This window comes from Exophiala oligosperma, assembly GCF_000835515.1.
Source record: "Exophiala oligosperma strain CBS 72588 unplaced genomic scaffold supercont1.10, whole genome shotgun sequence".
NCBI classification, from domain to species: domain Eukaryota; kingdom Fungi; phylum Ascomycota; class Eurotiomycetes; order Chaetothyriales; family Herpotrichiellaceae; genus Exophiala; species Exophiala oligosperma.
The window spans coordinates 15,800-42,059 of NW_015622827.1; the positions used below are offsets into that span (position 1 = coordinate 15,800).

At 51.3% G+C, this 26,260-nt stretch overlaps 9 protein-coding genes across 9 annotated transcripts; 4 read left to right on the forward strand and 5 right to left on the reverse strand.

Annotated features, from left to right (window-relative positions):
• Window positions 1–736: 736 nt before the first annotated feature.
• On the reverse strand, window positions 737–4,745 carry PV06_09206 (uncharacterized protein). Its single transcript, XM_016410631.1, has 5 exons — window positions 4,049–4,745; window positions 3,779–3,989; window positions 3,296–3,726; window positions 2,884–3,242; window positions 737–2,831 (listed from the first exon to the last, which is right to left on the reverse strand). Exons 1-5 carry the CDS (start codon window positions 4,204–4,206, stop codon window positions 1,852–1,854), a joined length of 2,139 nt encoding a protein of 712 aa, XP_016258438.1. The 5' UTR covers window positions 4,207–4,745; the 3' UTR covers window positions 737–1,851.
• A 103-nt stretch (window positions 4,746–4,848) lies between these two features.
• Window positions 4,849–6,830, forward strand: PV06_09207 (uncharacterized protein). The gene is made up of 2 exons (XM_016410632.1): window positions 4,849–5,259; window positions 5,362–6,830. Exons 1-2 carry the CDS (start codon window positions 5,216–5,218, stop codon window positions 6,662–6,664), a joined length of 1,347 nt encoding a protein of 448 aa, XP_016258439.1. The 5' UTR covers window positions 4,849–5,215; the 3' UTR covers window positions 6,665–6,830.
• A 142-nt stretch (window positions 6,831–6,972) lies between these two features.
• Window positions 6,973–9,421, forward strand: PV06_09208 (uncharacterized protein). The gene has a single exon (XM_016410633.1). It carries the CDS (start codon window positions 7,731–7,733, stop codon window positions 8,883–8,885), a length of 1,155 nt encoding a protein of 384 aa, XP_016258440.1. The 5' UTR covers window positions 6,973–7,730; the 3' UTR covers window positions 8,886–9,421.
• Window positions 9,422–9,552: 131 nt separating this feature from the next.
• Window positions 9,553–12,093, reverse strand: PV06_09209 (leukotriene A-4 hydrolase/aminopeptidase). Its single transcript, XM_016410634.1, has one exon. It carries the CDS (start codon window positions 11,717–11,719, stop codon window positions 9,719–9,721), a length of 2,001 nt encoding a protein of 666 aa, XP_016258441.1. The 5' UTR covers window positions 11,720–12,093; the 3' UTR covers window positions 9,553–9,718.
• A 5,515-nt stretch (window positions 12,094–17,608) lies between these two features.
• On the reverse strand, window positions 17,609–18,633 carry PV06_09210 (uncharacterized protein). The gene is made up of 3 exons (XM_016410635.1): window positions 18,477–18,633; window positions 18,212–18,401; window positions 17,609–18,160 (listed from the first exon to the last, which is right to left on the reverse strand). Exons 1-3 carry the CDS (start codon window positions 18,498–18,500, stop codon window positions 18,090–18,092), a joined length of 285 nt encoding a protein of 94 aa, XP_016258442.1. The 5' UTR covers window positions 18,501–18,633; the 3' UTR covers window positions 17,609–18,089.
• A 131-nt stretch (window positions 18,634–18,764) lies between these two features.
• PV06_09211 (uncharacterized protein) lies at window positions 18,765–21,101 on the forward strand. The gene is made up of 2 exons (XM_016410636.1): window positions 18,765–18,911; window positions 18,958–21,101. Exons 1-2 carry the CDS (start codon window positions 18,798–18,800, stop codon window positions 20,899–20,901), a joined length of 2,058 nt encoding a protein of 685 aa, XP_016258443.1. The 5' UTR covers window positions 18,765–18,797; the 3' UTR covers window positions 20,902–21,101.
• On the reverse strand, window positions 20,435–22,763 carry PV06_09212 (uncharacterized protein). The gene has a single exon (XM_016410637.1). The coding sequence runs from the start codon at window positions 22,135–22,137 to the stop codon at window positions 21,259–21,261; it is 879 nt and encodes a 292-aa protein (XP_016258444.1). The 5' UTR covers window positions 22,138–22,763; the 3' UTR covers window positions 20,435–21,258.
• Window positions 22,764–22,952: 189 nt separating this feature from the next.
• On the reverse strand, window positions 22,953–26,137 carry PV06_09213 (uncharacterized protein). The gene has a single exon (XM_016410638.1). It carries the CDS (start codon window positions 26,031–26,033, stop codon window positions 25,371–25,373), a length of 663 nt encoding a protein of 220 aa, XP_016258445.1. The 5' UTR covers window positions 26,034–26,137; the 3' UTR covers window positions 22,953–25,370.
• Window positions 23,053–25,233, forward strand: PV06_09214 (uncharacterized protein). Its single transcript, XM_016410639.1, has one exon. The coding sequence runs from the start codon at window positions 23,454–23,456 to the stop codon at window positions 25,113–25,115; it is 1,662 nt and encodes a 553-aa protein (XP_016258446.1). The 5' UTR covers window positions 23,053–23,453; the 3' UTR covers window positions 25,116–25,233.
• Window positions 26,138–26,260: the final 123 nt, after the last annotated feature.

The following is a 26,260-nucleotide window of genomic DNA, read 5'->3' on the forward strand; positions in this document are numbered from 1 at the left end:
AGAAAGCGTACCTCAGAAAGCGTACCTCAGAAAGCGTACCTCAGAAAGCGTACCTCAGAAAGCGTACCTCAGAAAGCGTACCTCAGAAAGCGTACCTGGGTACGCGCCAAGACTCTGCATTAGGGGGGCACTGGGGGGTATAGAGGCACGTGGTAACGTTACCCAGGTAGGCGGACCCAAGTAGGCGGACCCAAGTAGGCGGACCCAAGTAGGCGGACCCAAGTAGGCGGACCCAAGTAGGCGGACCCAAGTAGGCGGACCTAAGTAGGCGGACATAGGTAGGCGGACCTGGGTATGTACTATAGGGGCCCTCCCCAGCCTTCAACGGAGCAGGGAAAAGTTCACCACCTAGGTCTGCCTACTTAGGTCTGCCTACTTGGGTCCACCCACCTAAGTCCGCTTACTCAGAGGATAACCCCTTACTCATCATGTTTTTTCTCTATTCGGGCGTTTGAGCCATCCTCTCCTCATTTGGACGCTTCTCTGTGTCGACTTTCTATTACGGGATCCTGGTGGCCTGCCCCTAGGTCGCTTCTTGGGTTGGTTTTTCCTTGGAAAGCCTACCTGGGTACGCGCCAAGACCATTCATTAGGAGGCACGTATTGAGGCACGTGGTTTATAGACGCAGGTAGGGAAATATAGGGGGGCGTACCTTAGAAAGCGTACCTGGGTGCGCGCCAAAATCCTTCATTGAGTATAGGTTGAGGCACGTGAGCAGAGGAATCTAAGCACGTGGACGCATCTAGATCCGGGCACCTAAATCGGCTCTAGAGCCCGAATTGATAGGGGCGGCGCCGATTTGGGTACCCCTTTGCCCCATCTGTAGCACCGATTGTAAATGTGGTGTGCTGACTCATCTGGCAGAGGGAGAATCAAAAGACAGAACCGACCAACATCCACAATCCGCCGTGGCTTATACTGTATCTCAGTGTCTTGATATCCATTCTCCTCTATTTGGCCGGCCGATTTACAGGTTCTGCTGACTCCCACGATGTACAACAATCTCGATCCATTGGCCTTCCATGATCAGTCAATAAGACTCGCCAAAAGTTACAGTGTAAAACTCATGTGAGCCCGGCCTTGTCGGAAAGATGAGAGCTGCCAAAAGAGATTCGTGTGCCTGGCTCAGTAACTCCACAAGGCCTATTTCTGGGAACTCTCGAGCAGTCAGCTTGGCCGCTGTCCCGGGGAATTCTTGAGCTCATATCGGCTCACCAGTACGGAATTGTACCTTCAGAGAATCCGAAACACTCAAATAAACACCGATTCATATTCACAGCCGTCCTTCCAAATGAATCGACTCTGAATCCTGTGACAAGATTCACACGCAGCCAACCACCGGGTTCAATGGAAAGTGGCCCAACGCGGTAATAGTGAACTCGGGAATAATGCCATCTGGATCAATCTAGAAAACAAGTTGGTCTTAGATCATGGTTAACCTCTAGCGACACCAATACGAATTCAAGTTGTAGGCTTTAGAAACGGTCTATTATCGATGTCAGCCCGTGTGCGGCACTAGAAGCAGGCGACGGCCCATAAAGCCCCAAATTGTCCAAACCCAGCGTCGAAGACGTGCGGTCGTTGACAACTTATTGTCGTCAGTAAGTCAGCTCTTTGCAGGGTAAGGACTAACCCCTTTGCAGTATTGTTCTGTCAGTTGCAAGAACCTCCACTGGACAACGCGTAAATCCGACTGCAAATATAACGTAGCATTATCCTCATGGTTTCCCAAATCTGCTCAGTGACGGCCGCGCTCCGGGTTTTCGTAAGCGCCGGTCCTCCTTATGACCCTTATTCCCGGATGTTCGTCCAGGAATACACAGACACATCCGAATTGTCAAAGCGCGGTGATCAGCTGAATGTCCGAAAGATATCGTAATTATGCATACGCGCTTCATGGTTCTTGAAGTGCATGTGTCCACGGAGGACGACAGCGGAGGCTTGACATTCGGGGTCCAGGCATGGGATGTCATCGTTTTCCTTAAATTGTTTGAGATGGAGTTCGACATGATCCCGAGTTTTGTACACTGTTGAGAAGTTGTGCAGTCGGACTTCGCATGGCTCTCTTGTGTTCCAGAAGCAGAAGACGCACTGCGTGGTTGTCGGAGCCTTGGGAAAGGGCTGACGGTCTGACGATTCAATTTTCGCTTGAACTCCCCATGTTCGATCCGGTTTGTGCCGCAGCGGGATGTCCTTCTTTTGGCACAAGGCGACGAGAGCGTTCGCGGTACGGATCCTGTGACAGAACTTGTCCTGATCACCAAGCTGGCAAGTATCCTGGCAGATAAGGTCCGCAACCACTCGCCGTTCTTCCAAATGGTGTTCCACCTTTTCGGGCACCCAGTCGCCCTCCTCGAGATCGAGCATAGAGAGATCAAGCTGCTTGTTGATCTCAATTGTGCTAATTGTGTCGAAAAACTGCTGTCGCGCGGCTTTCTTCGCCGACTTGAGTGCTGTCCATTTTGTAGAACGAAGCGCTCGGTCGGCCTCCTTGTACATCCGGTAGATCTTAGTCCCTTCAGCTTCCGCCTGCTTCAGAGTTCCAGATTCTTTGCGCGCTTCGTTGGTCAATCGGTCTCTCAGCTCTCGAAGCTGAACAATGGCCGGGTCGGCCTTAAGACCATCAATTTCACGTGAAGCGAGCCCTGTTGGTGCTCGTGGGTCGGCGTGTCGACTCATATGTGTGACTGCTTTAAACAGAGCCCTGGACGAAGGCTGGCCAAGGAAAGCAGCCTGTACGTCACACTGGACACGTTGATTGATGTATGCTTGATAGATACCAGCATCCCTATGACACATAACTTGCTGAAGCTGAGGTTGAGTTGCAACAGCTATAGGATGTCAGTATCAAACCCATCGTTCTGTATGGCCAGTGTCACATACCTTCAACGGCCTCACCAGCTCCTCTCCGGATGACATAGGCTCCCAGGATTTGCATGAGTCCTGCTTGGAGACCCAATCGCTGAAGATAGTAGAGATAGGTGTGGTAACGTAACGCTTTCGTCGGCGACGTTTGAATGCCAGTGGAAGTGCGTTCAGCTTGGCGGAAGATTGGCTTTTTCATCATCTCCGCACGCCATCTAAATTCCAAACTGCGTCGTGGCGGACGGACTCGAATCCGCAATATATCCTCCATTGATGTTACCTTGGACTCGAAAGCATCGTCGAGGATGGCGACAATAATCATCAATAGGATCGCATCAAAAACAAGAGTATCAACCTCAGTAAGGATGTACGTTTTCCTGCCGAAAATGTCAGTAGGGCATCACATACATGATTTCGAGCAAACACTAACGGATTTGGTTTTTTCTTCCATCCCTTAGTATACTTCAGCGTTACCTCCATCGCGAGAAGATCTCGTTTTCCTTCAGGGTTCGGAAGCATAAGAAGCGTCACATCCTCATAGCAGAGAGTCTTGATATCTTCCCAATCCAGTTCCATTTTACCATTATCGTTGTCCTCATCATTCTCCCATCCAAGGTAGTGTTCTCTTTGTTTGATTGGATCGGTCACTTTGTACACCAAAGCGGCCGGCCTCGTTGCTGTGTACGCGGAAAGAAGAATCAAGAAAGCGAGCTGGAGTCGTTGTCGTTCATCCGGGAAGACCGATGTGTCCAGAACCCAGAGATGATGGAGGACAAGATACACGTCGTCAACGTCCATAACTGGCTTTTCCCGCACGGATGTGTCGAGGTTATACTCAATGGTCAAGTATCCATCAATGTACTACCTCAGATTAGTCATTGCTCCAGAAGAATAAACACATCTTGGTTCTTACGTCACGGACCTCCTCCATGACTTTAGCATGTAAACTCTTCCCCACGGACTTTCGGTACAGCATGCACCATACTCTCCAGTATTCGTCCAAAGTGCTTCTTTTCCGGACTCTGGAATAAACGTCCAATATCCATTTGAGGAAGGTCATAATATCTTCTTTAGTGGCGTGTACGAGGAAGTGAAGCCTGTCTTCTCCTAGAAAATCGCAATGACTGGTTTTGCTGTCAGCAACTTCTCCCCTCGGTAGGTCCTAAACCGTGTACACCCTTACCGTATCCATTTTTTCATCACTCCAAAAATATTTTCTTTTGTGGAGTCTGCATGGGACTTCTTCACAGTGCCCTTCTCAGCAAGTCGTTGACGATGTCTTCGATAATGTTCGGCCGAGTATTGGGCCGCTGGCCTCTGGTTAAGCGGCTGTAGGGTCATACCGCCTCTGGGAAGATCTTTCTTTCCCAAACTCCTTCCGTCTACCGATAGTGTTGGATGATGCGAAGTAGTCGCTGGCAAGTAGGGGAGGAAGGTCGGAAGAGAAATTCCTCATGGAATGCAGAATAGTAAGAATCTCGGGATCCGGTCGAGACATCAAAATTGGGTAGAGCCGCAGGAATGCACGAGGAGATGGGAGATGGGAACGTAGTTCGAGTCGAGTTTACGAACGCCCTCTCTCTGTGTGGCAGTGTCAGGAAATCCACGGGGACCGTCCCTCCAGGTCCTCGAGGCGCCATGGCCAAGGTGGTGCAGTCAAAGGCGCCCATCTTTTCGAAGAGTTGGATGGAGCCCGTTCTGTTTCTGAAAGTGGACTGTTTCTGGTCCCAACGATGGTTGCGAAGTGCATGAGAAGGGAACTTTGATTGACGACCAAGGGAAGGTAGACCGAGGAGGGTGCAGCCTGACGTAGGAACTGACCAGGGGGGCGATCTTGGCGTCGAGGGAAGAAAGCCTCCAAAAGCGGCGGCGCTGACCGCCAAATTCGGCGGGAAATTTCCCTGCACCCTTCGTTGAGCGGTAGTATTAGGAAAATAGTGACGTAGTGTCGTTCCGGGACAAATACACCGTCCCGGACGGAGTACAATACCTACAAATGATACATTGCATCACTCGACCCTTTTTTTTTGTTTGTGAAAACCCTTGATTACGCAAGTCGGTCGGTTTTCTACGGCTCAAACACAAGGGAGAGAAAGAGGGAGAGAGAGAGCGAGAGAAAAGAGAGATTAGAGGTGATTTTCTTCTTCCTCTCATCAAGAAAAGTTGTTTTGCTTTTAAAAAATCATTCTGTCCTCGCTTGTACTGGTCGTGAGCGCATTATCAAAGCTAGAAACTCAACAGTTCCATACCTTGAACACCTCACCTCATCAAAACATCCATCACCCTGTGATCACATCTTTGGGGACACAAAACAAAGACCACAAACTCCAAAATACGAAAACAACCAAAAATGAAACACGAAAAGAACATTCCTGCAGAGCATCACACGCACAGGCAAGTACTTACCTCCCTCACTACCCCAGGGTACCTACCTGGACCTGCCGCCCACTCGCCAGAACAGAGTGGACAGTAATGACTTGACTTGACTCCAAAAAGGATCGGCGAATGGCTCCCTCACGATCACCGGGCTCACAAGGAATGGTTGGCGGGGGTGATTGACCACGTCGACCGGAACCCGACGGACCTACACCCCGTGGTGCAAGAGTTCCAGGACCTGATCGAGAACAACACGCGGGTCTGGCTCTTGTTTTCGTCCATGTTCGAACAGATCCCCAACAAGGAGCCGTACAGGACGGACCCCCGCGGGCGGGAGGCGGGCCAACCGACCATCAGAGACCACGTCCACATGCTGAGGGTCATCAACCACCTCTTGACCACGGCGCCGTCGTGGAACGACAAGTCCGAACGGGTCGGCCTGGTGGGACTCCCCTTCAACGCCCTCTTCGACTGGCCCATGGGCACCAAGAGCGGGTTCGCCGTCTTCCTGGACCCGGAGGTGAATGTCATGTTGAAGAAGGTGCTGAACGCGTGGGCCGACTTTTTGGGTTCCCCGGACTCGGCGTACGTGTTGGAAAAGGACACCAAGGGGAGCTGGTTCAGTCCCCACGGGCACGACGAGCTCCAGTACACGGCCAACGTGGGCAGGACGGACTACAAGTTCGAGGAGATGTTCCAGTGCGACCCGTCGGACCCCCACATGGGGTACACGTCGTGGGACCATTTCTTCACGAGGCTCTTCAGGGAAGGCGTCCGGCCGGTGGCCAGTCCCGACGACGGCGCCGTCATCGCCAACGCGTGCGAGTCAAAGACGTTCAACGTCGCGAGGGACGTCAAGCGTCGCGACAAGTTTTGGCTCAAGGGTCAGCCGTACTCGGTCGTGGACATGTTGGCGCGGGACCCCCTGGCGGAGCGGTTCGTCGGGGGCACCGTCTACCAGGCCTTTCTGAGCGCGCTGAGTTACCACCGCTGGCACGCGCCCGTGTCCGGCAAACTCGTCAAGGCGTACGTCGTCGACGGGACCTACTACTCGGAGCCGCTGTTCGAGGACTTTGGACCCGGCGGTCGGTCGGCCGACCCCGAGGGCCAGGTGACGAGCCAGGGATACTTGACCGCCACGGCGACGAGGGCCGTCATGTTCTTCGAGGCGGACAACCCCGACATTGGGCTGATGGCGTTTTTGGGCGTCGGCATGTGTGAGGTGTCGACCTGCGACGTGACGGTCGAGGAAGGTCAGCACGTCGACAAGGGGGACGAGATTGGCATGTTTCATTTCGGGGGTTCCACGCATTGTCTGCTGTTCAGAAAGGGTGTCGAGCTGGATGGGTTTCCCGGATTACAGCCTGAACATAATGTCGCTGTCAGGAGTGAATTGGCCCGTGTGAGAACAAAGTCGAAGTAGAAAACAAAATCATGTCCGAAGGTAGTCCATACTCGCTACCAGAGTGCCAAAACGTTTTGCCATGATTGAAGAGGTTGCATGTACTGTAAGATGGAAATCACTCAAAACTCGTCATAATGTTGCTACTTTAAATCAAATAGGCTGTCTAACCTATCTTGGAACCTCCCCAATACCAAAATATCTCGCCCTTTTGAAACCCCCTAACAGAATCTTCCGCTGTTGCCGCGATGCCCAATCGAGACATTCTCATGACTACAAGTTATTGTTCCGCAGCCACTCACTGAATTTCTCTCGCGTAAACCGGGAGAGAGAAGGACAGCGGCAGCTCATTTTCCACTTCTTGTATTACCGAGTACTTGTATTCCCTACGATATTACTATGGGCAATTCTCAAGGTCAGCGGAGATACTGAGATCTTGTTACTCCCCTTGCCAACTCGTTACCCGCGTTCCATTACCGCATCCAAATTCCCAAATGTCTTTTGATTTTGAGTATATATACATCCCTTCTCCGGGGGAGGGGCTTTTCCCATTTAACCTGAAGAAAAGTACATAACATTATTAAATAACATTAGCTGGCTTCTTCTTTTTTCCTTTTCCGGCCTTCTTCCTTTTTCATCTTTTTGTTGCTGTCCAAATTTGTGGAAATGATGGTAAATCCATGATCTCCCGTCCGCAGAATGGCATCGTGTGGCAAGTTGATGGACCTCAGAGCTAACAACGGGCAAAAATCATACCTTTTCGTCGTGTAACGATCATTGTGTACGGACCTTGACACCCACGTCACAACAAAATTGAACATCATCTCGCTGCTATGTTGCGTGTATAATCGCAGCAAAACAGCAAAAAAGCAAAAAACCCTAACCGAAGCACCATCGTTTAGCCGCGCACTTCACACTCGACATTTACATGTTACATATAATGCTCGTCGCCGCCAGAGTATAACACGTATCTCAACCACACACAATCACAACCACCGTCGCTCCTCCTCTGGTGGTCTACTGTCTCTACCACACCATAAACACCGAAACCCAAAAGACGTGATCGGACACCGACCTTCGCTCCACCATGCCTCTCATAAACCCAGCACGACTGTTTCGGGTCCATCGAGACCCCCCAAAACCACGACGACCGTTCGACATAGACAATTACCTCAACCCTTTTATCCCGCAGAACCCGTTGCGCTTCTTCCCGTCATGGTTCTCTCACTGGTTCGGGTACCGTGCGCCGCGCGCCTCCTCGGCGGGCCAGAAGCCTCCACAACCTCACTCGCCGTTCCACACACTGTCACTGTACCTTTCCGTCATGCTCGGGGCGTTCTGTGGGGTGGCCATCATCGAAAACGTGTTTTTGGCCCTGCCCACGCTGTCGGGCCACGCCGCGCCCATCATCATAGCCTCGTTCGGCGCCGCCGCGATCCTGGAGTACAACACGATAGAATCGCCACTCGCCCAGCCCCGGAATCTGGTGGTGGGTCATTTCCTCTCCGCCGTGGTGGCGGTGGGCATCACCAAACTCTTCGAGCACCTGCCCCCCGACCGGTTCGAGGAGCTGAGGTGGCTCGCGGGCGCCCTGGCCGTGGGGGCCGCCAGCGCGGTCATGAGTCTGACAAAGACGGTCCACCCTCCGGCCGGGGCGACGGCCCTCTTGGCCGCGACCAACGTCGAGATCCAAGAGCTCGGGTGGTGGTTGTTGCCGCTGGTGCTGCTCGCGGCGATGCTCATGCTCGCCAGTGCGTTGTTGTTGAACAACGTCTTTGACCGTCGTTTCCCCGTCTACTGGTGGACCCCTGTCGATCTGAGCGCTCTGAGGGAAGAGAGAAGACAAGAAAAGATCAAGACCGCGTCGGACGACGTGGAGAGAGGGAGCGCACGTGGCGGTCCCGTCACGAACGGAAGTGAGGGGATCAGTGATGCGGACACCGAGGCGGAATCCAACGAGGCGGCGGTGGCGGCCCCGGAAATTTTGGACAAGGTCACCACCAGAATGTCCAGATCGGTTTCGATTTCGAGGGCGAGCAGAGTGCCTCACCTTGTCGTGAGGGGGAAACCCAGTCACGCCACCAGAAAAGACACAGAGGGAGAAGATGAGGACGAAGACGACAGAATCATCATCACCCCCAGAAACATCATCGTACCGGATTGGTTCGAGGTGAACGATTGGGAGGATGAGGTTTTGCGGATTTTGATGGACAGGTTGAGGACCAGAGCGAGTGAGTCTTAGAAAGACTTTTGTTTTTTTGGTTTTTGGTTCGGGGGTTTTTTTTGGGTCTCTTCACATGGCAAGGCATGGCGTAGCACAACATAAAAAGCGTGCACATATATATACCTGTTTTGGTTAAAAAATCGTCAGGCGTGTTTGGACGAAGAGAAAAATCACACCCCATTGACCTTTCGAATAAGTCCGTCAATCACTTGCGACGATAGGTTCATGACAAAGTTGGAAAAAAGACCCAACCAAAAAAAAGGAGGTTGATTCAATCTGCTCTTATTGAGATTCGACCGTGGTTACCATTTGCCCGAAGACACGAAAACCACAAGACAACCAAAAAAAAATTGACGACGCCATCAATCATAAAATTGTGACAAGCCAAAAACTGCGCGAATGAGAGCCCCGGAGGACGCTCAATGGCGACGGTCCTAACCGCGCTGTGCAATGCAGGGACATCACCATAGCATAAAACCCCATTCTTGATCGGAGCATGCTTCCACAAGGTAAGTATGAGAAGAGAATTTGACGTGTCCAAACCATAAACCCGGAGGTTCATTTCGGTGGGGCCCCGATCACGTGGGAGTGCTGTGATGGGTCAGCGCGTCACACTTGAGAAAACATCATCACAGTAGGAACCCCCTCCGAGGCAGTAGTTGCGCACTTGGCGACTCCGTAAGAGCCTCACTGTTATGGACCATTGACAACGGTGTCGATACTAACTCCTCATCCTGATCATGGACACCGATACTGATATTGTTCATTGTCCTACCGTACGCTATTCATCGACCCTCTTCTGTTTGGATCACACACAACCCCCACGACACGTTCCTACGCAAGCGAGTATCTCACTCCTTCTTACTCCCCATCAAGTCCTTCGCGACCATCCCTCTGCAGATGGGATGGTAAAAGTCCTTGTTCTTCTCAAACGTCTCCACGGCCCGTTCGTAGTCCAACTTCATCAACCCGCGATACAACGGTCGGACAAACTTCATCCGTCCCACCTGTCCCAGCATCTTGACCACAAACTCCTTGATGGATTGATCCCTACTGGCCATGGCGATCTGGTAGTACCGCGCCGAGACCTCGACGTTCCGGGTGTCCTTCAACTTGTAAACGTCCCCCATGTGGTTGGCGTGGCGCATCGGCAACGTCGTCTTTGACGCCATGACCTTCTCGAGGAACACGACCACCTGGTTCGCCGTCCACCCTTCGATGTCGAGCTTGCTCGGCTTGAAGTCCGACGGGCCGTCGGGGTTTCGGGTGAATCCCTCCCACTTTTCCGCGAGACGGTAAGCGACGTCGACGAGGGTGGTGTCAAAGTCTGGTTTGGGCGGGAACCCAGGCTTGTAGAACCACGTGTCCCAGTCGATCTCGGCGAGCTTGGCCGAGACTTTGCCGTCTGGCTTGAAAAAGTCTAGCAGGGTGGTCTTGAAATCGTAGCTGTCCAAGCTCTTGCCTCGCCAGGTTTCAAAGTAGTGTGGAATGAACTTGTCAAATTCTTGTTGACCAATGAGTTTTTCAATGTAGTACAAGAAATTGAAGCCCTTTTCGTACGGGATGCTGGAGAATGCGTCGTCGGGATCTTTACCCTTCAGGTCGATGACCAGTTTGGTGAATTCGTGTTCCTCGCCAAAGTTCTTGATGGAGTCCGTCAACGCTTGCCAGCCGATGATCGCGGAGAAGTCCCTCCATTGGTCACTTCCGTGGACGATGCTTTGGATCCGACGTTCGAGGTACGTGGTCCAACCCTCGTTGAGCCAGAAATGTTCCCACGAAGCATTGGAAACGAGGTTGCCGGACCACGAGTGCGACAGTTCGTGTGCAATCACGTCGACGTTTTCCCGGTCGCCGGAGATGATGGTCGGGGTGGCAAACGTATAGACTGGGTTCTCCATACCACCGTAGGGAAAAGATGGCGGAAGAACCAAGACATTGTATTCGCCCCAGGCATAAGGGTAGACGAGGGATTCTCCGGCTTTCAAAAACTTCTCGGTCGACTCTTCCAGCTCCCACGTACAGTCTTTCAACTCGTCTGGGCCTGTAGCGACTGTACTCCGAGGGCCTATCGAAGCGGTAGAAATATCCCCGCTGGCAATGGCATAGAGATACGCCGGTATGGGGACGCGCTGGTGGAACTGGTACAGCTGGTGAGAACCATCGGCCGATGGAGAAGTAGGGTTTTCTTTGGCACCGAGTCCAGAGGCAATGACGGGAAGAGGTGATTTGAGGTTGAAGTCAAATGTCGCTTTGACATCAGGTGTATCTTGACAAGGGAAAATAGATCGAGCGTGAATGGCTTGACACTGGGAAAACATGTAGGGATGCTTCTTGTTGGAGGTTTGAGCGGGAGTGAGCCATTGCAACGCTGTGCAGGACTCTGTAGTCTCGAGTTCAATTTGGATACCAATCTTCTCATTCAGTTTCGGCTTCCTGTCTAGCTTGATCTTCAACGCACTGCCATAAGGTTCGAGTCGCTTTGCGGTCTCCCATTTGGCCGCTTTGCCCTCGGCCATAATACTATGGATAAGTACATGGCTGGAATCGAGAATGATCTCATCACTTTCACCGTCTGTGATGGCTTGCAGGTCATGAGCTACAGTTCCTTTGAGCTTCTGCTGGTCAAACAGAATATCGAGTGTTGTAGAAGTGTGAAGCGTTCGCCAGTTATTGTAGTTTGACAACGTGTTGGGGTCACGTGGACTGTTGATTGTTGTAGTTGCCATATTTCGGGTGAACAGAATGGACAATCCTCGTGATTCTTGTGTCGAAAGGCGGCCAAGTCTGCGATATGTCGTTAGGAAAGTCACTGTGCTGGACAGAATATGTCTGATTTTATTCTTGGACATGCAGCTCTAAACAAGCATCGACCGTGGTCACCTCTCTCTCGACTAAGCTGAAGGACGCTCACCGTCACTGAAATACAAGGAATATCCAAGGCAAATGACTGTTGGGATCCTTGAGCGAAGTGTCTGGCAAGTCCAATGCTATTCCAACATGACAAGTTGAATCGATGTCTGAACTCAGCAAGTATGTACAATGCTTGGCAGCGAACACGGATTAATGATAATCCGAGATAATCACCAACTGTACTCCGTACTTTGCTTTCCTCGACCTTCTTTCTTCCTCACCTTCAGTTTCCAAGATCAACTTGGCCATGTAACAGTGTGGTTTTCCTATCTGTTTGATCATTTCAAGATAGTCCCTTACAGGGCAGTCCCAGAAGGTTAACCCACGCATGACTCGATGAAGGTCGTTGTAGCAATTCCATGGACTTGCATGTCAAGATCACTTTTTTGGAAAGCCTCAACCAGACACATCAATTGGACGGCAATTGTGACTGTTTCCGTGGTTATCTGACCGTAACTTGCACATGAGAGAATCCGAAATGCCTTGTCATCGCTGAACATGAGGCAAACAGCCTCTCAACTCCCACGAGGCTGAACACTTGATGCGGAACGAGATTCCGCTACCATAAGTGTCTCTGATCAGGTCACCTACTCGAGAAAAAGCACCATGGAACAAAAACGTCAGGTGAGGTCTGCTCCATACGACAGACCTCGATCGAGAAGTTAGTTCCTCCGTATAGTATCCGTACAGCATGGCGTCTCAACAAAAAAAATAAAGCCCTTGACTCAACATCTCTACCCTTGCCCTGCATGAAACCTTTTTTTTTTTGTGAGCACTAGCAGATCCCCCCAAGTTGGAGCATCTCGTTGACGTGCTCCGTACTCGTGCCTGAGATCCGTATGTAGGTGCAGGCTACCTATTGTAGGTAATATTGCCAGATCCCTGCCTGGTTCGATCTCAGGGGGCGCTATTGTTTTGTTTCGGACGAAAGGAGATTGACCATCTCAGCCCACCTTGCCAACGAAGTAAGTTGCATCGACACGACATCCCCTTGAACCTTTGCCACCAGGTAGTGCTAGTTTCGGAGCTACTCTTACATTACTGTTTTTGTGATTATTGTATCCATGTCTGTACTCCGTATCCGTACTTGCGATTGCTGCTCCGTAGTAACCCCAGGTACCTGAACCAGGGGGGTGTTGTTTGTGCAGAACAAAACAACACTGATGTGCTTGCTTCGAATCTCGTCAATGATGGCGTGAACAATTGCGTATGTGGATGTAGTCAACAGCCAGTCATTGATACTCGATCAGATGACAATGCCACCACCAGCACCAGTATTTCGTGTCTTGAGTCTGGCAGTCTCCCTCTTGACACTCTCACCGCTATTCTTCATTGACGGCAGCGGTACCTCTACTCGGTACACCGTACGTCTACGAAATGTCTCTTTTTTTGTTTTCCGTTTCACATGGGACAACTCGCATCAAATCGTTCTCATCTCTTGTCGGTTCGAAATTCTCGCAGCCTCGGTCTCTCTCTGCAGTGCAGGCTCAGGATTCTTGCATGTGTTGGTCCTACTTTTTCCGACCACCATTTCACCATCACTTATCACAATGTTTACTTTCAGTACTACCTTACTCACATGCAATATACAGAGTAGTAAGAAGATATGTGTGCATCCAGGATACTCCTTCTTCATTTGTGCCGTGCTTTGGTTTCCGATTCCGATTCCGATCATACTCATGCCCATCTCTGTAGGATCGTCCTGTAGTTTTACAGTCACAGTACACTGCATACGTGACACGGGACCTTTTCTGGGTGATCCTTGTGTGTGCCTGTGTTGCCTGTGTCTATTGTCCTTTTTGAGACGGCGACACACTCGACGACGAACCGATGTGTGCGTTCGAGTTAGACAAAAGGCTGGCTCAAAACGTCGACTACAAAGGTGTGTATGTAGTAGGTACAGTAAGAGCAAAGCCATTAGCCCTCCGTCCTGCAACCGCAACGGCGTTCCACTGACGCGGGAAATGAACAAGACACTTGCCCAACCACCGCACCATGTACATACACGACAGCACGAAAAACACTCGGTGGGAAAAAAAAAGACCAAGGTCTCCCCCCATACCCGCGCGAGTATAGGTGACACACTTCACCTAAGAGACAAAGGTCACTGTGACATTGTCGCATCTGATCAGTGTGTCACCGAGTACAGGACATGGTACAAGACCTTGTTGCGGTACTTGACAATTGTATCAAATCTTGCGTTGTGCACTTTGTTGTATTTACTGTAAGGTACAAGCTGCATATGCCACCCTGAGGTCCGACGCAAGCAAGCTCATCCATCAATTACCTAGTCTCGAATACAAAACCATAGTCAAGAAATCTGAATGGATGCCCCCCAAAAACCCGTACCACTTACTGCGACTACCTAGGGTATTGAAATCTTTCCAACCAAGTCTTGGGTGTGATAGCACATCTCATCATACTCATGCAGGATGGTTTTCGTCACTACCCAACTGATCCCACTCGAGCATTTATTTTTCGGGGTTCCTTTCCCCCACGGGCCCAAAGAAGTCTTTTGTGTGATTTCCTTGGAATCCGACTCTCGATCAATCCAAACTCCCTTACACCACGTCAAGGCGGTGCCTCCCCAACTCTCTTTCACACGTATACACGGCCCCTTTCCCTTGCAACGTGCCTCACCCGGCTAGCCTTCCTGAGTGACACAACATTTCTCATTCTTCTTTGGTTCCAGATCGCTCACTGGCGCCTTTGATGAACCGACTCAAGTCGCCGACGGGAAGGTTGATGGGGAAGTCCACGGAAGCCAGCAGTTGGACGAAGAAGAGGTACCAACCCAGCAGACAGGTGACGAACGTGATACCACCCGCGGCGTGTTGCAGGTGGATCTTGGGAGCGCCATCGCCGATTGTGAAGAAGAAGGCGGCGAGGGTGCCAAACGCCGCGACGAGCGTCGCAAAGATCAACACGAAGATGATGTTTGTCCGGAGCGCGCAGACCAGGTAGACAAAGCACAAGACGCCCATGTAGACGTGGAAATAGGCAAAGGTGGCCGCGAAGACCGGGTCCGAGCTGGCTTGAGCCGGGTTCGAGGGATCGTAGGCGATCGAGGCATTGAAGTAGGGTGTCAAGGTAGCACCAAAGGCGAGCCAGAAAGCGCCGAACGAACCGAACACGACAAACGGGAACGTGTTTCCCAGGATGAACTCGAGGAGGCCTCCGAGTGTCATGAGAAGACCGCCGAAAAAGTAGTAGACACCGCTGCGTGAAACATGAGCTTTGATGCATGGCAATGGTCGGGGAGTCTTTTGGGGGAAGGACCTACACTTCTGCAGCACCCAGGCCACCGGCACCTCGCCAGCCGAGGAGAATGTTGGAGAGGGGAGTCAAAGAGAGCAGAAAACCGCAAAGAGCCCTGTGGATATGTTAGAATAAGCAATGGTGAAGGTGAGGAGAGGACTGACAGAGGTGTAGGATTGCCAAAGGTGGAACGAATGTTATTCGAAACTCGATTCTTTGGGGACAAGTAGATCTTTTCAAAGAGCTCGGGTGTGATGGAGATACTCCCAGCGGTTCGAAGTCTTCTCAGAGCTGTATCAGGGTCGTGATGGTCATGATGAAGGTCGTATCCGCCATTGACAGAGCCGCTGCCGGCGTGATCCTTCTCGACATCTGGCATATGGTTGTTGGTGGCCATTTTTGGCGATGTAATGGCCCGAGGTGAACACGTAGAGGGATAGATCTGTATCTCAGAGAGGAAGAAGTGAGGTGTGAAGTAAAAGTAATATGAGACTGCGAGGTAATGTTGATGTATGGACAACCAGGAACCGGCAGGGAATGGACAAGAACGAGACACGAGCACAGACACGAGCAAAGCTGGCTGCTCTGGGAGGGCATAAATAAATATTACAATCAGTTCAGTCAAAGTGTTCCAAAGGACCGCGTCACAGACCATGCATGGGTCGATCAACTGGTGTTTTCTCCTCTCGGTGGAGGGGAGTGTCCCCTAAGCCGCTCAGCCGAAAGGACGGGCATATTGACCATTGGTCCACGAGCACGTCTCCTGTGGCCACAAAAGTCAAAGGGTGAAATTGATTCAAGGCTTCAAATGGACACCGGGCGACAGGGTTTCCGGTCGTCAGTGACCAGTCGTTGTGTGCAGCACTAAAATCCGCTGCATCGACGCCTTCGCTCCCCTTTATGGCGAAAAGCCCAAGCTCGAAAGATGAAGCTCGATGAAGGCAAGGCCTTGTCCAATCACCTGTACAGCAAGACATTGGGTTCAAGCATCCGAGCCAGTGTCGGGAGACTAGACACACTAAGGGACACCAGAGCAACACCAAAAGGCACACTAGGCCGTCTGTGTCTGGGTCAAACAATTGAATATTTTTGGTCTAGCAGTTCGGCCTGCGGGGAAATGCTGGGGAAGGAATAGTGCGAATAGATGATGTGATGGCCTGCATATTGTCCAAAGCAGAAGTGTCAGCAGGGATCTTTGCTTCATGGTGGTCCGCTGTTGTGGATTTTTGACAAACGAGGGTGGCCGGCTTCATGGATCTCTGCAGGACGAGCATTCACCATACTTCCGTACTTGGATGAGATACGAGGGAGAGAATTCTCTAGCTTACTAAGCCATGATTGTGATGGTCACAACTTCGTAGGCAGATACTCTAGGTAGAGAGCTCTTTGGGTGTAACATGAGTAGTGGATGGGTGTGCAGGCCAGGCTGTCGTCAGTCCTCGAGCGGCTCCGGTCTGTCTCGGAAGTGCCATTCTTGCGGGGTCGAGAATCCTGTCTGCTCCTTTCATGACTCGAATCTCGCGAGATGGAGCTTTCAAATTTGCTGCAAGCACATGTCGATCGATGCAATTTTTCGCTGGGGTTGTAATTGAGGGGAGAAGTCTAAACGATGTGGAACGATCCTATCGCATCGTCCACTTTCTACGGGAATGACTTGTCGTTCGATTTTGCTTCCCCCTGCTCGAGTCGAGCATAGTCGAACACGGCGACAGACGGTCATTACCCGTTGAACGTCCACTTATTGGCAGATCAATCATTTCAAAGAGGGGAAGCTATCGATGATGCATGAGCGGCAATGCAGAAGCTGAACTATGAAACCAGTAAATGCGCGAATGATACTCGACGAGACTGCAACGCATCGACCAGGAACGAGACCGAAAGGAATATGTTGAGAGCGAGCTTGCCGAGCGCCAGCCTTCTGGGTTGCAGATGATCATCTCTCAACCTCGTCATGTCTACGAGTACGCTGGACCGAAGGTTCCGGCACTGCGCCGGAAGAGTTGTATGCGACCCCAGACTCGGTTAACCAGGCAATGAGGGGGTCGATCAAGATCTTTTCCTGTTTGTTTTTTCTCGCTTCATGTCCAGTTTGATAGTCCTTCACCATGTTGCAATTGTGAACGATGCCTTGATGACGGTGAGCGCGGTTGAACCAAGGCACAACCTAGCGGCGATGATTGACTTCCGGGCAGATGGGGGATGGCGCTTCCGCTGGTCCAGGTATCGACGGAGCGTCCACTAGTGAGTCGTAGTGCTGGAGCTTTATATAGCTGTCACGTGGTGTAAATCACGTGTTGAGATCCGGTCGAGCATATATTCATATAGTGCACTGAAGAACGCATGCTTTGGACCCAGGTTAAGAGAGAGCCGTAAAGACTCTCTATACATCCCAGAGCCATGTTTTTAGAATCAGATCTTACATGCCACGTTGTCGATGGCACAGACGGCGATTTAGTTCGAGATTTTGCTCCATGACTGGGCCTCCCTTTGACTTCCGTCTTCGCTTGTGATTCTCTTCAGCCTCGACGAGCAAAGGCTATGAACCTTCCTTGAACATGCTCGCAATCCATCGAAAGTCACGAGAAGAGCCATATTGACTTCGGTGGTCCGCGTCGTGTGATTCGGTACGGGTTTGAGAGCACAAACGGAAGCCCGACTGGTATGTCAATTTTGTCAGCGGTCAATTGTTGCATGGGTGCGAGAACTAGAGAGCATGACCTAGACAACATTAATCGTCCAAGAAGCCCATTGTCCTACTCAAAAGAAGTTGTCCCATTGCTCATAGCAGAGCCAAGAACGTACATGGAAAGTCCGGAACAGTATGCAAATTGAACCATGGTTTTACAGACCGCTTTTCTGCTGCGCAATGTATGTACAAATCTCTTGCTGGATCTCGGAATCTCTTCCACTCATCAACGGCATCGGCGCCATTCACTGCGAGTAGAATGCCGCGTATCAACTGCGCATAAACGCCATGTCTAATTGAGCCCACCCATCCGGCTTCACTTCCTCCATCTTCCTGGGTCAAAACATAATACCGCTACCGGTCCTTCAGCTTTCGGCCGATAGTTTCGTGAGATAGGCCTCGAGGTCAAAGTTCTTGTCGTTGGGATCCGTGATAACTACCATCGAAGTCAGTTTCATGTTGGGTTCCGCGCCGGTCAAACACGTACTATCACCGCTGGCCGTCTTCGCCTGAGGAGGCAAAGTCTTCTTAGCCCATTCAGCTTTGGCTTTTTGTATTAAATCGACCTTGTGTTGGTATTCCGCCTGCGCATGAGCTGCAGCTGTATTTGCGGAAATTGTTCTTTGGTGTGAGAATCCGTAGAATATGCCTGCGACCAAAGCCGACCACCGAAGCACCTATAGATTATCAGTATGCAGCTCCAGAGAAAGTTGTCCACGCGACGTTGGTAAGCTAGGATAGTTTGATCGTACATTAACTCCTTGAGATGTGGACATTATGAAATATGAGCGACACCGGCAGTGTGATTTCTTTTCAATGGATGAATTCGAGGGGTGTTGACTTCGTCCAGCTGAGATCCTGTATTTCTATAACTCCTTGCGTGCGTGGCAGGAAATGCGGATGTCGAAGGTGCACTGGAAAGGCATTTGATTTTCGTTCCGAAGCTCTTTCACTTTCTCGCCAAAACTAGGATCACGTGAGGTCGCGCCGCTCCCGGTTGACACGAGCCACGATCCCCAAACCATCGACATTCACGGCAACGAACACTGCACGATTGACTCGAACAAATCGCCATGTCATCGCGTAAGGACGAGCTTCTGGCAAAGAAGGCTCGCCTAGCTGAACTCAGGCGTCAAAAGGCTCTACGGGAGGAGCAATATGCCTCCTCCCGGCAGAGCATTGGAGAAGTGAGGCTTCTGAATCTGGTCCAGGAGGCATACTAATCTGCGACAGGCTCATTCACCGGGCAAGACCGCAGACGAGAGAAGAGCCGAAATCGACGAGTTCGTTTCGAGACTGATCGATGGAAAAAGAGATTCACCTGCATCGCCACGAAGAAGCCGGCCGCGTTCGTTGCAAGGCACGGGTCAGATCACTCCGCAAGATGAAGTCGAGCCGTCGCCCAAGAGGCTGATGGTGTCAATGTCAACACAAACCGAAGACAACGATGAACCCTCTAGTGCTCATGAGGATACTGCAGCGGTTCATGAGACTGCGCCCCCAAAAAAGGAGTACATAACCTATGCGAAAGGCGTTCAGACTGAACCCTGGTTGGATGAGAATACAAAGGCTCAGGACGGATCGGAAGACGATGATATCCAAGTTCGCGGCGAGAGACAGCGTAGTCGGAGGGACTTCGAAACAGAGGAAGAAATTCGACAGAAGTTGCGGAAGGAAATAGAGGAGGAGTTGACGGCGACCTTTAATCGGGAACCGGCTCATCCCCAATCACCAAACTCCCAACCTCGATTCCCATTACGGACGCTCAACGACAATGAGTTCAATGCTGTTGTCGCATCTTCAGAATTTGTATCATTTGTCGAGAGGTCGTCCAAAGTAATTGAACGAGCTCTTGACATGGATGACGAGTACGACCTACTGGCGGACTATACTCGAACCTCCATGTTAGATGACGACGACGATGACAGTACGCCATATTCACGAACCAGCAAAAAGTCCCATTCGGTACGCGAGTCCTTCCAACTGTTTTCCGATCGCTACACCCGCCGACGGATAGTGTCTGATATTCAATTCTCACCACATTTTAACGAACTACTACTGTCATCATATACCAAAAACCCATCAGCCCCGCATGAGCCGGCCGGCCTAGTTCTGCTTTGGAATTCCCACGCCCCTTCACGACCAGAGTATACATTCACCGCATCCTCCGATGTCCTATCTGCTCGATTTTCACCCTTTCATCCGAACCTTGTCATTGGAGGTTGCTATTCCGGACAAATCTGCCTGTGGGACACAAGAACATCCGGTCGAACAGGCTTACCAGTACAAAAGACTCCGCAATCCGGATCACACCTCGGTCATACCCACCCGGTCTATAGCATCAGCGTGGTTGGCACACCCAACGCGCACAATATTTTGACGGCCTCTATGGATGGGGTCGTCTGCTCATGGTCTGTCGATATGCTGACACAGGCACAAGAGTATCTTGTTCTTAATACCCCGGCACCCGCCAAGACAGACGATCTTGCTCCGACGAGTATGAGCTTTCCCACATCCGATCCGACCTTCTTTGTGGTTGGGACAGAGGAAGGTAGCATCTATCCCTGCCATAGATACGACCGCGCTGGTGCACAAGCTGGTGTTGATACCCGTCTGTTTTACCGTGGCCATACAGCCCCAGTCATGAGCTCGCAATTCCATCCTGCTAGAGGTCCTGTTGATCTTGGCGATTTGCTTCTGAGTTCTAGTTCAGACTGGTCGGTCAAGCTGTGGCGCATCAAACCATTGGCGAGTTCAAGCGCGGCAGCGGCAGCTTCTGCTGCTGGTATTGGCTCTACAATTGTCAATCCTGTGCTTAATCTGGCTCGAGAAGATCTGGTCTACGACGCGAAATGGGCACCACATAAGCCTTCGGTATTTGCGTGCGTCACTGGCGCTGGTGACCTCGAGGTATTTGACCTGACGTATGATCTTGAAGTACCGATTGCCAGGGGAACGCCAACCAGAGGAAATAATGGTGTCGTGCCATTCAAGGGATTAAACAAGGTTGCATGGGAAGAGAAGAGAGGCAGCCATATCGCCGTGGGTGGTCTGGATGGCATCGTAACAGTCTTTGACGTTGGAAAGGGCTTACAGTGTGGCAACAACGAGACGAAAATGGAAGAATGGACAGCCATGAAGAGACTGGTCACCAAACTTGAAGGCAGCAAGGCTTAGAACTTTGGAAGTGCATTTTGCTTTTGTCGGCGTGGTATTGGCGATTCGGGAGTAAACAAAAAGTTGAGACCGGGCCTGTCTTGCCTTACAAAGGTTGGTTTAAGGCTGATTGGATCGCTTCTACGGAGTAGCTTTATGATACCCCCTTGAATATATACTTGTTTTTGTAGCGTCCACATGCTGAACATGTTGTAATTGTACGTAGACCAAAGCTGAGGCCACCACTGCTTTCTTTGAATGCTTCTTCGTTTCTCCGGATGTCCCATTTACATTCATAGTTAATTTCGTCCCTGAGAAGCCCCTCACTAACGTGTGATCGTGTCGTCGTCGAGTGTGGAAAATTTACACTTACAAAATTCATAACATGGCTCTAGTGTGGTCCGAAGCCTGAAGGTCCAAGTCCAACGCGCCCAGGTCGACGCCGACGGCATTGTCTCCCAGGAGGACCTCCTGACAATCGTCGTCTGCGACGCCATTGACAAACTGTGTCACGACGAAGTCGACCCGACGACGTCCGATGACGGCCATGGGAGCGTGCCACGTCCCCGGCCCGTACGTGACGGCCTGGCCACCCGTCGCGACAAAGGCCCTGAGACGCGACAAGTCCGGCGGGTTTTGGATTTCGACGTCTTGTCCCGTCTCGCTCTTGGCGGAAGCGGATGAAGAAGACAGTGAAGGTGCGACGATGACTAGAAATACGGTCGTCGGCGTCGACTGACCTCTACTCGCCTCTGATGAGAGACCCAGAGGACTGAACGTCTGCGTGGTGTAAGGGTGTCTTTCGAGGACGGACACCTCGAAAGCGAGCTGCTGCCGTTTCTTCTGGCCGGGCCGCGAAGACGTCGTCGTCGACGACGACGACGACGACGACGTATCGATCATGCCCACGCCGCTCAGGTTCCGAGGGAAACATGAAAACATGCTCATTTGAGGTCTGGAACGCGCAGCGGCACCGTCTGCGGGTGACGATGACGACCTGACGGGGTAATTGTCGACGAATTTCGAAACCGGCGAGGTTTTCAAGGCCGAGTTTTGGTTCGCAAAGACCGCCGTGGGTTGATGGGGCGAGTGGAGTGGTTCGGGTACTTTGGCGGGCACATTGTTCAGCGTGTCTGGAAAGGGGCTCGAGATGGCAGTCCCAAAGGGCGCAAAAGACTCTGGTGTCAATGGCTCGATTGATAACAACCGACCACGACGGCCGTGGGATTCCAAGGGCGTGAGTGTAGGTGGCGTCATTTCTTTTTTTCTGTTCAAGTTGAACAATCCGGACCGTCAACCGTCTAGAGCCGGGGATCTCGCTCCTTCGGATTCGGCTTTTTTATCGGTATCCGCGTTCGTTGGTTTGATGTGTTACTCCGTACGTGTACGCTCAAAAGGTTCCTTCTTTGAGGCACCGCACAAAAGCCTCACTTTCCGCGCCCGACTTTGAGCGAAAAAGGGCCAAGGGTCAAGAACAAAAAAGAAACACCTATCTCCGTCGTCCGTTCTTCTTTGAAGCCCGAGAGATGTACTGTATTCGGGTTTGGCGTCACGGAATCGAGAGGCCGGCGAATGGATGATGTCTTTCTCTAGCAAGTAGTGTTTTGAAAGAAGCTGAATTACTCATCAAGGAATCGGGGTCCACTGATATTTGCCGTGGATGAGGCTGACGAGTGAGGATCGTAGCCGGTACAATCGTTTTTGGATCCAAGCCAAACAGGGACGAACGTGCGATTTCGAGATACGGCGTACGGGGTACACGGCGGACGCGTTTACCAGTGTTACGTATATCTTGCTGGTATGGATCAAGTCAAAAGACTGAAGAATCGTTGCGCGTATACGAAGCAGAATGACTAAAGAGCTCGGGTACCTGGATGAAGTAGTCCGGGTCTCGGCACAGACACCGACGAAGATGGGGAGGGCACTTTTTCAGGCGTCGTGATAAGCTACAAGCCTAATGAGTTTGAGCCATTTGGCTCGCTGCGGGCACCGTCTTGGCCTTGTCCTCGCTCCCTATTGCCCTTGTTAGGTTTAGGCTCTAAGCCCTAGAAGCCTCTTCGGACGTCACTTATCGCTCCCCGGAAGGTGCCCCCGATAACCCGTAAAATGCTCTTCGTACACACCCTACCTACCTACTTTGCCCAGGTACGGAGTAGCTACAGTACTATTGTACGAAGGGTTCCCAAATACTCAAAAATCCACTCCTTATCACACACACACACACATCATTCTTTCCAATATCGCATTGATGCAATCTCCAGTGGCACTATCCGGAATGCGTCTTTGTCTCACACAGGTACTTCTTCCGCTTTCTCCGCTCAAGTTTTTGCTACGACCGAGTCCGTCCCTGGCGGTTATGGAGTTACCTTTTCTAGGAATCTTGCCGTTTGCTTTCGTAATGCATCAATTTTGCCAATCTTGAACGAGCCTTCCATATGTTTTTGCCAGTTTTTTCTTTGCTACCATGTATATCGATCCCAAGATTATAAAGCCTCCAGCAGTAACCGCCTCATGTCCTCGGCTCACAGTCTTGTACCAGCCTCTACCTCCATAAACATCCTTCAAACCTCACGATGGAGACTTACCTGCAATATCGTCGAATAGGACGCACGATCGAGAAGCAACTCGAGTCTCCCGATGTCGAGTCTGCACGCCAACTACCATGCTTATCCCGCCAAAAGACCAAGGTTGTCAACGGAAGGTCAATACTGATCGTTGAATGGGACGGACCTGACGACCCCTTGAATCCCCGAAATTGGTCTCGTTTTCGACGGGTTTATGCGACACTTATCATATCTGCCATCGCATTCATGGTCGGAGCGGCGGCGCCAATCGATGCAGCCGTTCTACCTCAAGCTGCGAAAGACCTTGGTGTCAGCGAGGTAACAGAAACACTCGCGGTCGGCGTCTTTTTGATTGGGTTCGGTGCCGGGGCACTCATTTGCGGTCCGTTCTCTGAAGTGTTGGGCAGAAGTGGCACATACATCGTCTCCCTCATTTTCATGTGCATCTGGCTGATGGCCTCCGCACTGGCTCCCAACCTCGGCGCTCAAATCGTCTTCCGATTTCTGGCTGGCTTTAGCGGTGCATCACCCCTCGTCTGCGCGGGAGGATCAGTGTCGGATATGTTCACGCCCCTCGAGAAGACGTACATGTTTCCGATATTCGCCCTCGGAGGATTTCTCGGGCCACCACTTGGTCCTGTGATGGGCGCCTGGGTACCTCAGTCTCCTTATCTGCATACATGGAGATGGACAGAGTGGATCGCGCTGCTCACAGCCGCAGTCGTGCTCTTTTTAGCCTTTTTCTTCCAGCCAGAGACTTTTCCACCGCTTTTGCTGAGTTGGAAGGCCAGGCATCTACGCAGGATCACTGGCGACAAACGCTACTACGCTGCACACGAGATCGAGCGCATACCAATTGTGACGCGGCTCAGGGTTGCCCTACCGAGGCCATTTGTCATGGCTGTCACCGAACCAGTGATCTTCTTGATCACTTTGTATATGTCGGTCTTGTACATCATTCTCTTCACATTCTTCGATGGATACGACTTCATCTTTCGCGAGACGTACGGTGTGTCTCAAGGTATTTCAAACACGATATTCATAGGAATTGCCATTGGCGTATGCTTCGGTGGAGCCTGGCTGCCTTGGATGTACAAGATGACTGTACAGGCCCAGAAAAAGGCAGAAGCACACGGCAAAGCGCAATTCGATCCCGAGATCAGGCTATGGTTCGCCATGCTGGGTGGTGCCCCAGCAATACCAGTCTCACTATTGTGGATGGGCTGGACAGCATACCCCAGCGTCTCGATCTGGTCACCAATTATCGCTTCGGTCCTTTTCGGCTATGGCACAATCATGATCTTCATCAGCTCTTATATGTACATCATCGACAGTTACGAGATGTATGCTGCAAGTGCGCTGACATTCGCCACGTTAGCTCGATATATCATTGCAGGGGGGATGACGGTCGTCGGCATCCCCTTCTACAAGAATATGGGCGTGCATTGGACTTTGACCATCTTGGCGGCCCTGAGTGCCTTACTTGCTCCACTGCCATACGTGTTTTACAAGTATGGGTACATAATCCGGAGAAAGAGTCGATTTGCAGTAAGTCGGGCAGCGGAGGACGAGGTCGTGCCTGTTCAAAACGAGTCATCTGGTTCGTCGTCTATGTCCGTCCCGCTGGAAATGGACAAGGAGCGTTCAGATGATCCAGCGCCGGCGGCATAATCCGTGATGCCGGTTCTGAAGGTCGCCTGTTGACAATAGACCCTCATGTATTTAGCAAGCGTAAGCGAAAGTTCTTATCAATCAATATTTCTTGAGCCATCAGCGCGCTGTAATCTCTCAAATCGATGTTTAATACGACCGATACTCATTCCTTCGTCGTCAGTGGGGATTCGATCAGTTCCACGAAAACACCTAGAATCTGTAAGGCTGGAGGAGTGAAGGTTACTGGTAGCAGTCTGTTCGCTTCCTTCTAAATTAACCTGACCAGGTTTCGTTGGCAATGAGTGATCGTAGGAACTCGACTGTCGCCCAAGCTGCCGTATCCTCGAACATATCTATGAACTCTTGACCCGCCCCAATCTTCACCCGGTCTTCAGTAAACTCCGGAGCGAGGACGTTCGCCATGAGAGCATAGTCGGCGCCTTCACAGAGCCTCAATGCTTTCCAACACCTGCCGGGTACCGAAACAATGGGTGTTTGGCCCGCAAGGTAATCGCGACCGAGAGTGATCTTCTCGGCAATTGGCGATTCCGCCTCACGGCGTCCGGAAAGCGAAGGATGTCGTGGAGGTATAAAGGTATAATACTCCACCGGCCCGCCCTCTATCAGAACATGTGTGTCATCTGGGTCGAGAAAATGAAGAAAATTAACAGGAAACTTTTCTGTCAGCATATAATAGTTGTGCGATTGGGCCGCCAGAGGTTTGGCGGAACGAGTAAAGACAGAAGGAATGTTGGCCTCGCTTGTGTTCGGCGTTGCAGGTGCTGGAGTGACATTATGGCATGAGCGACCGACAATGCCGATATATCCAGATTCTTTTGGCAAGTATGTCAAGCCCAGTGTTTCGATGAGAAAGTCGGCTCTTGAAGGCGTGGAACGAGATGCGGGAGTATCAACCGTGCGCATAAGGTCAGACATCTCGCTTCAAGGCTGAAGTTGACTGAGACAGATGTTTCAAGAACTACGAGAAGACCGGAAAGATGTTTGTGCCAAAGGAATCCCTTAGAGTCGTTGAGAGGGAGAAGGTCGTTGAGTGATCATCTACGTTACGATTCCGTTGACTACAGAGTACGAAAACGAATACGAATACGAAGGTCACAATGCGGTCCTCGTATGCCGAGGCGATCCATCCATCACTCCACCAG

Coding starts and splice junctions, on each gene's coding strand:
- PV06_09206 (XM_016410631.1), bottom strand. CDS start 4,206: ATGACCCTACAGCCGCTTAACCAGAGGCCAGCGGCCCAATACTCGGCC. Junction 3,243..3,295: donor TGGAAGAAAAAACCAAATCC/GTTAGTGTTTGC, acceptor CATTTTCGGCAG/GAAAACGTACATCCTTACTG. Junction 2,832..2,883: donor AGCTGGTGAGGCCGTTGAAG/GTATGTGACACT, acceptor GACATCCTATAG/CTGTTGCAACTCAACCTCAG.
- PV06_09207 (XM_016410632.1), top strand. CDS start 5,216: ATGAAACACGAAAAGAACATTCCTGCAGAGCATCACACGCACAG. Junction 5,260..5,361: donor GCAGAGCATCACACGCACAG/GCAAGTACTTAC, acceptor GACTCCAAAAAG/GATCGGCGAATGGCTCCCTC.
- PV06_09208 (XM_016410633.1), top strand. CDS start 7,731: ATGCCTCTCATAAACCCAGCACGACTGTTTCGGGTCCATCGAGACCCC.
- PV06_09209 (XM_016410634.1), bottom strand. CDS start 11,719: ATGTCCAAGAATAAAATCAGACATATTCTGTCCAGCACAGTGACTTTC.
- PV06_09210 (XM_016410635.1), bottom strand. CDS start 18,500: ATGTCCACATCTCAAGGAGTTAAT. Junction 18,402..18,476: donor CCACATCTCAAGGAGTTAAT/GTACGATCAAAC, acceptor GATAATCTATAG/GTGCTTCGGTGGTCGGCTTT. Junction 18,161..18,211: donor GAAGACGGCCAGCGGTGATA/GTACGTGTTTGA, acceptor CTTCGATGGTAG/TTATCACGGATCCCAACGAC.
- PV06_09211 (XM_016410636.1), top strand. CDS start 18,798: ATGTCATCGCGTAAGGACGAGCTTCTGGCAAAGAAGGCTCGCCTAGCT. Junction 18,912..18,957: donor CCCGGCAGAGCATTGGAGAA/GTGAGGCTTCTG, acceptor AATCTGCGACAG/GCTCATTCACCGGGCAAGAC.
- PV06_09212 (XM_016410637.1), bottom strand. CDS start 22,137: ATGACGCCACCTACACTCACGCCCTTGGAATCCCACGGCCGTCGTGGT.
- PV06_09214 (XM_016410639.1), top strand. CDS start 23,454: ATGGAGACTTACCTGCAATATCGTCGAATAGGACGCACGATCGAGAAG.
- PV06_09213 (XM_016410638.1), bottom strand. CDS start 26,033: ATGTCTGACCTTATGCGCACGGTTGATACTCCCGCATCTCGTTCCACG.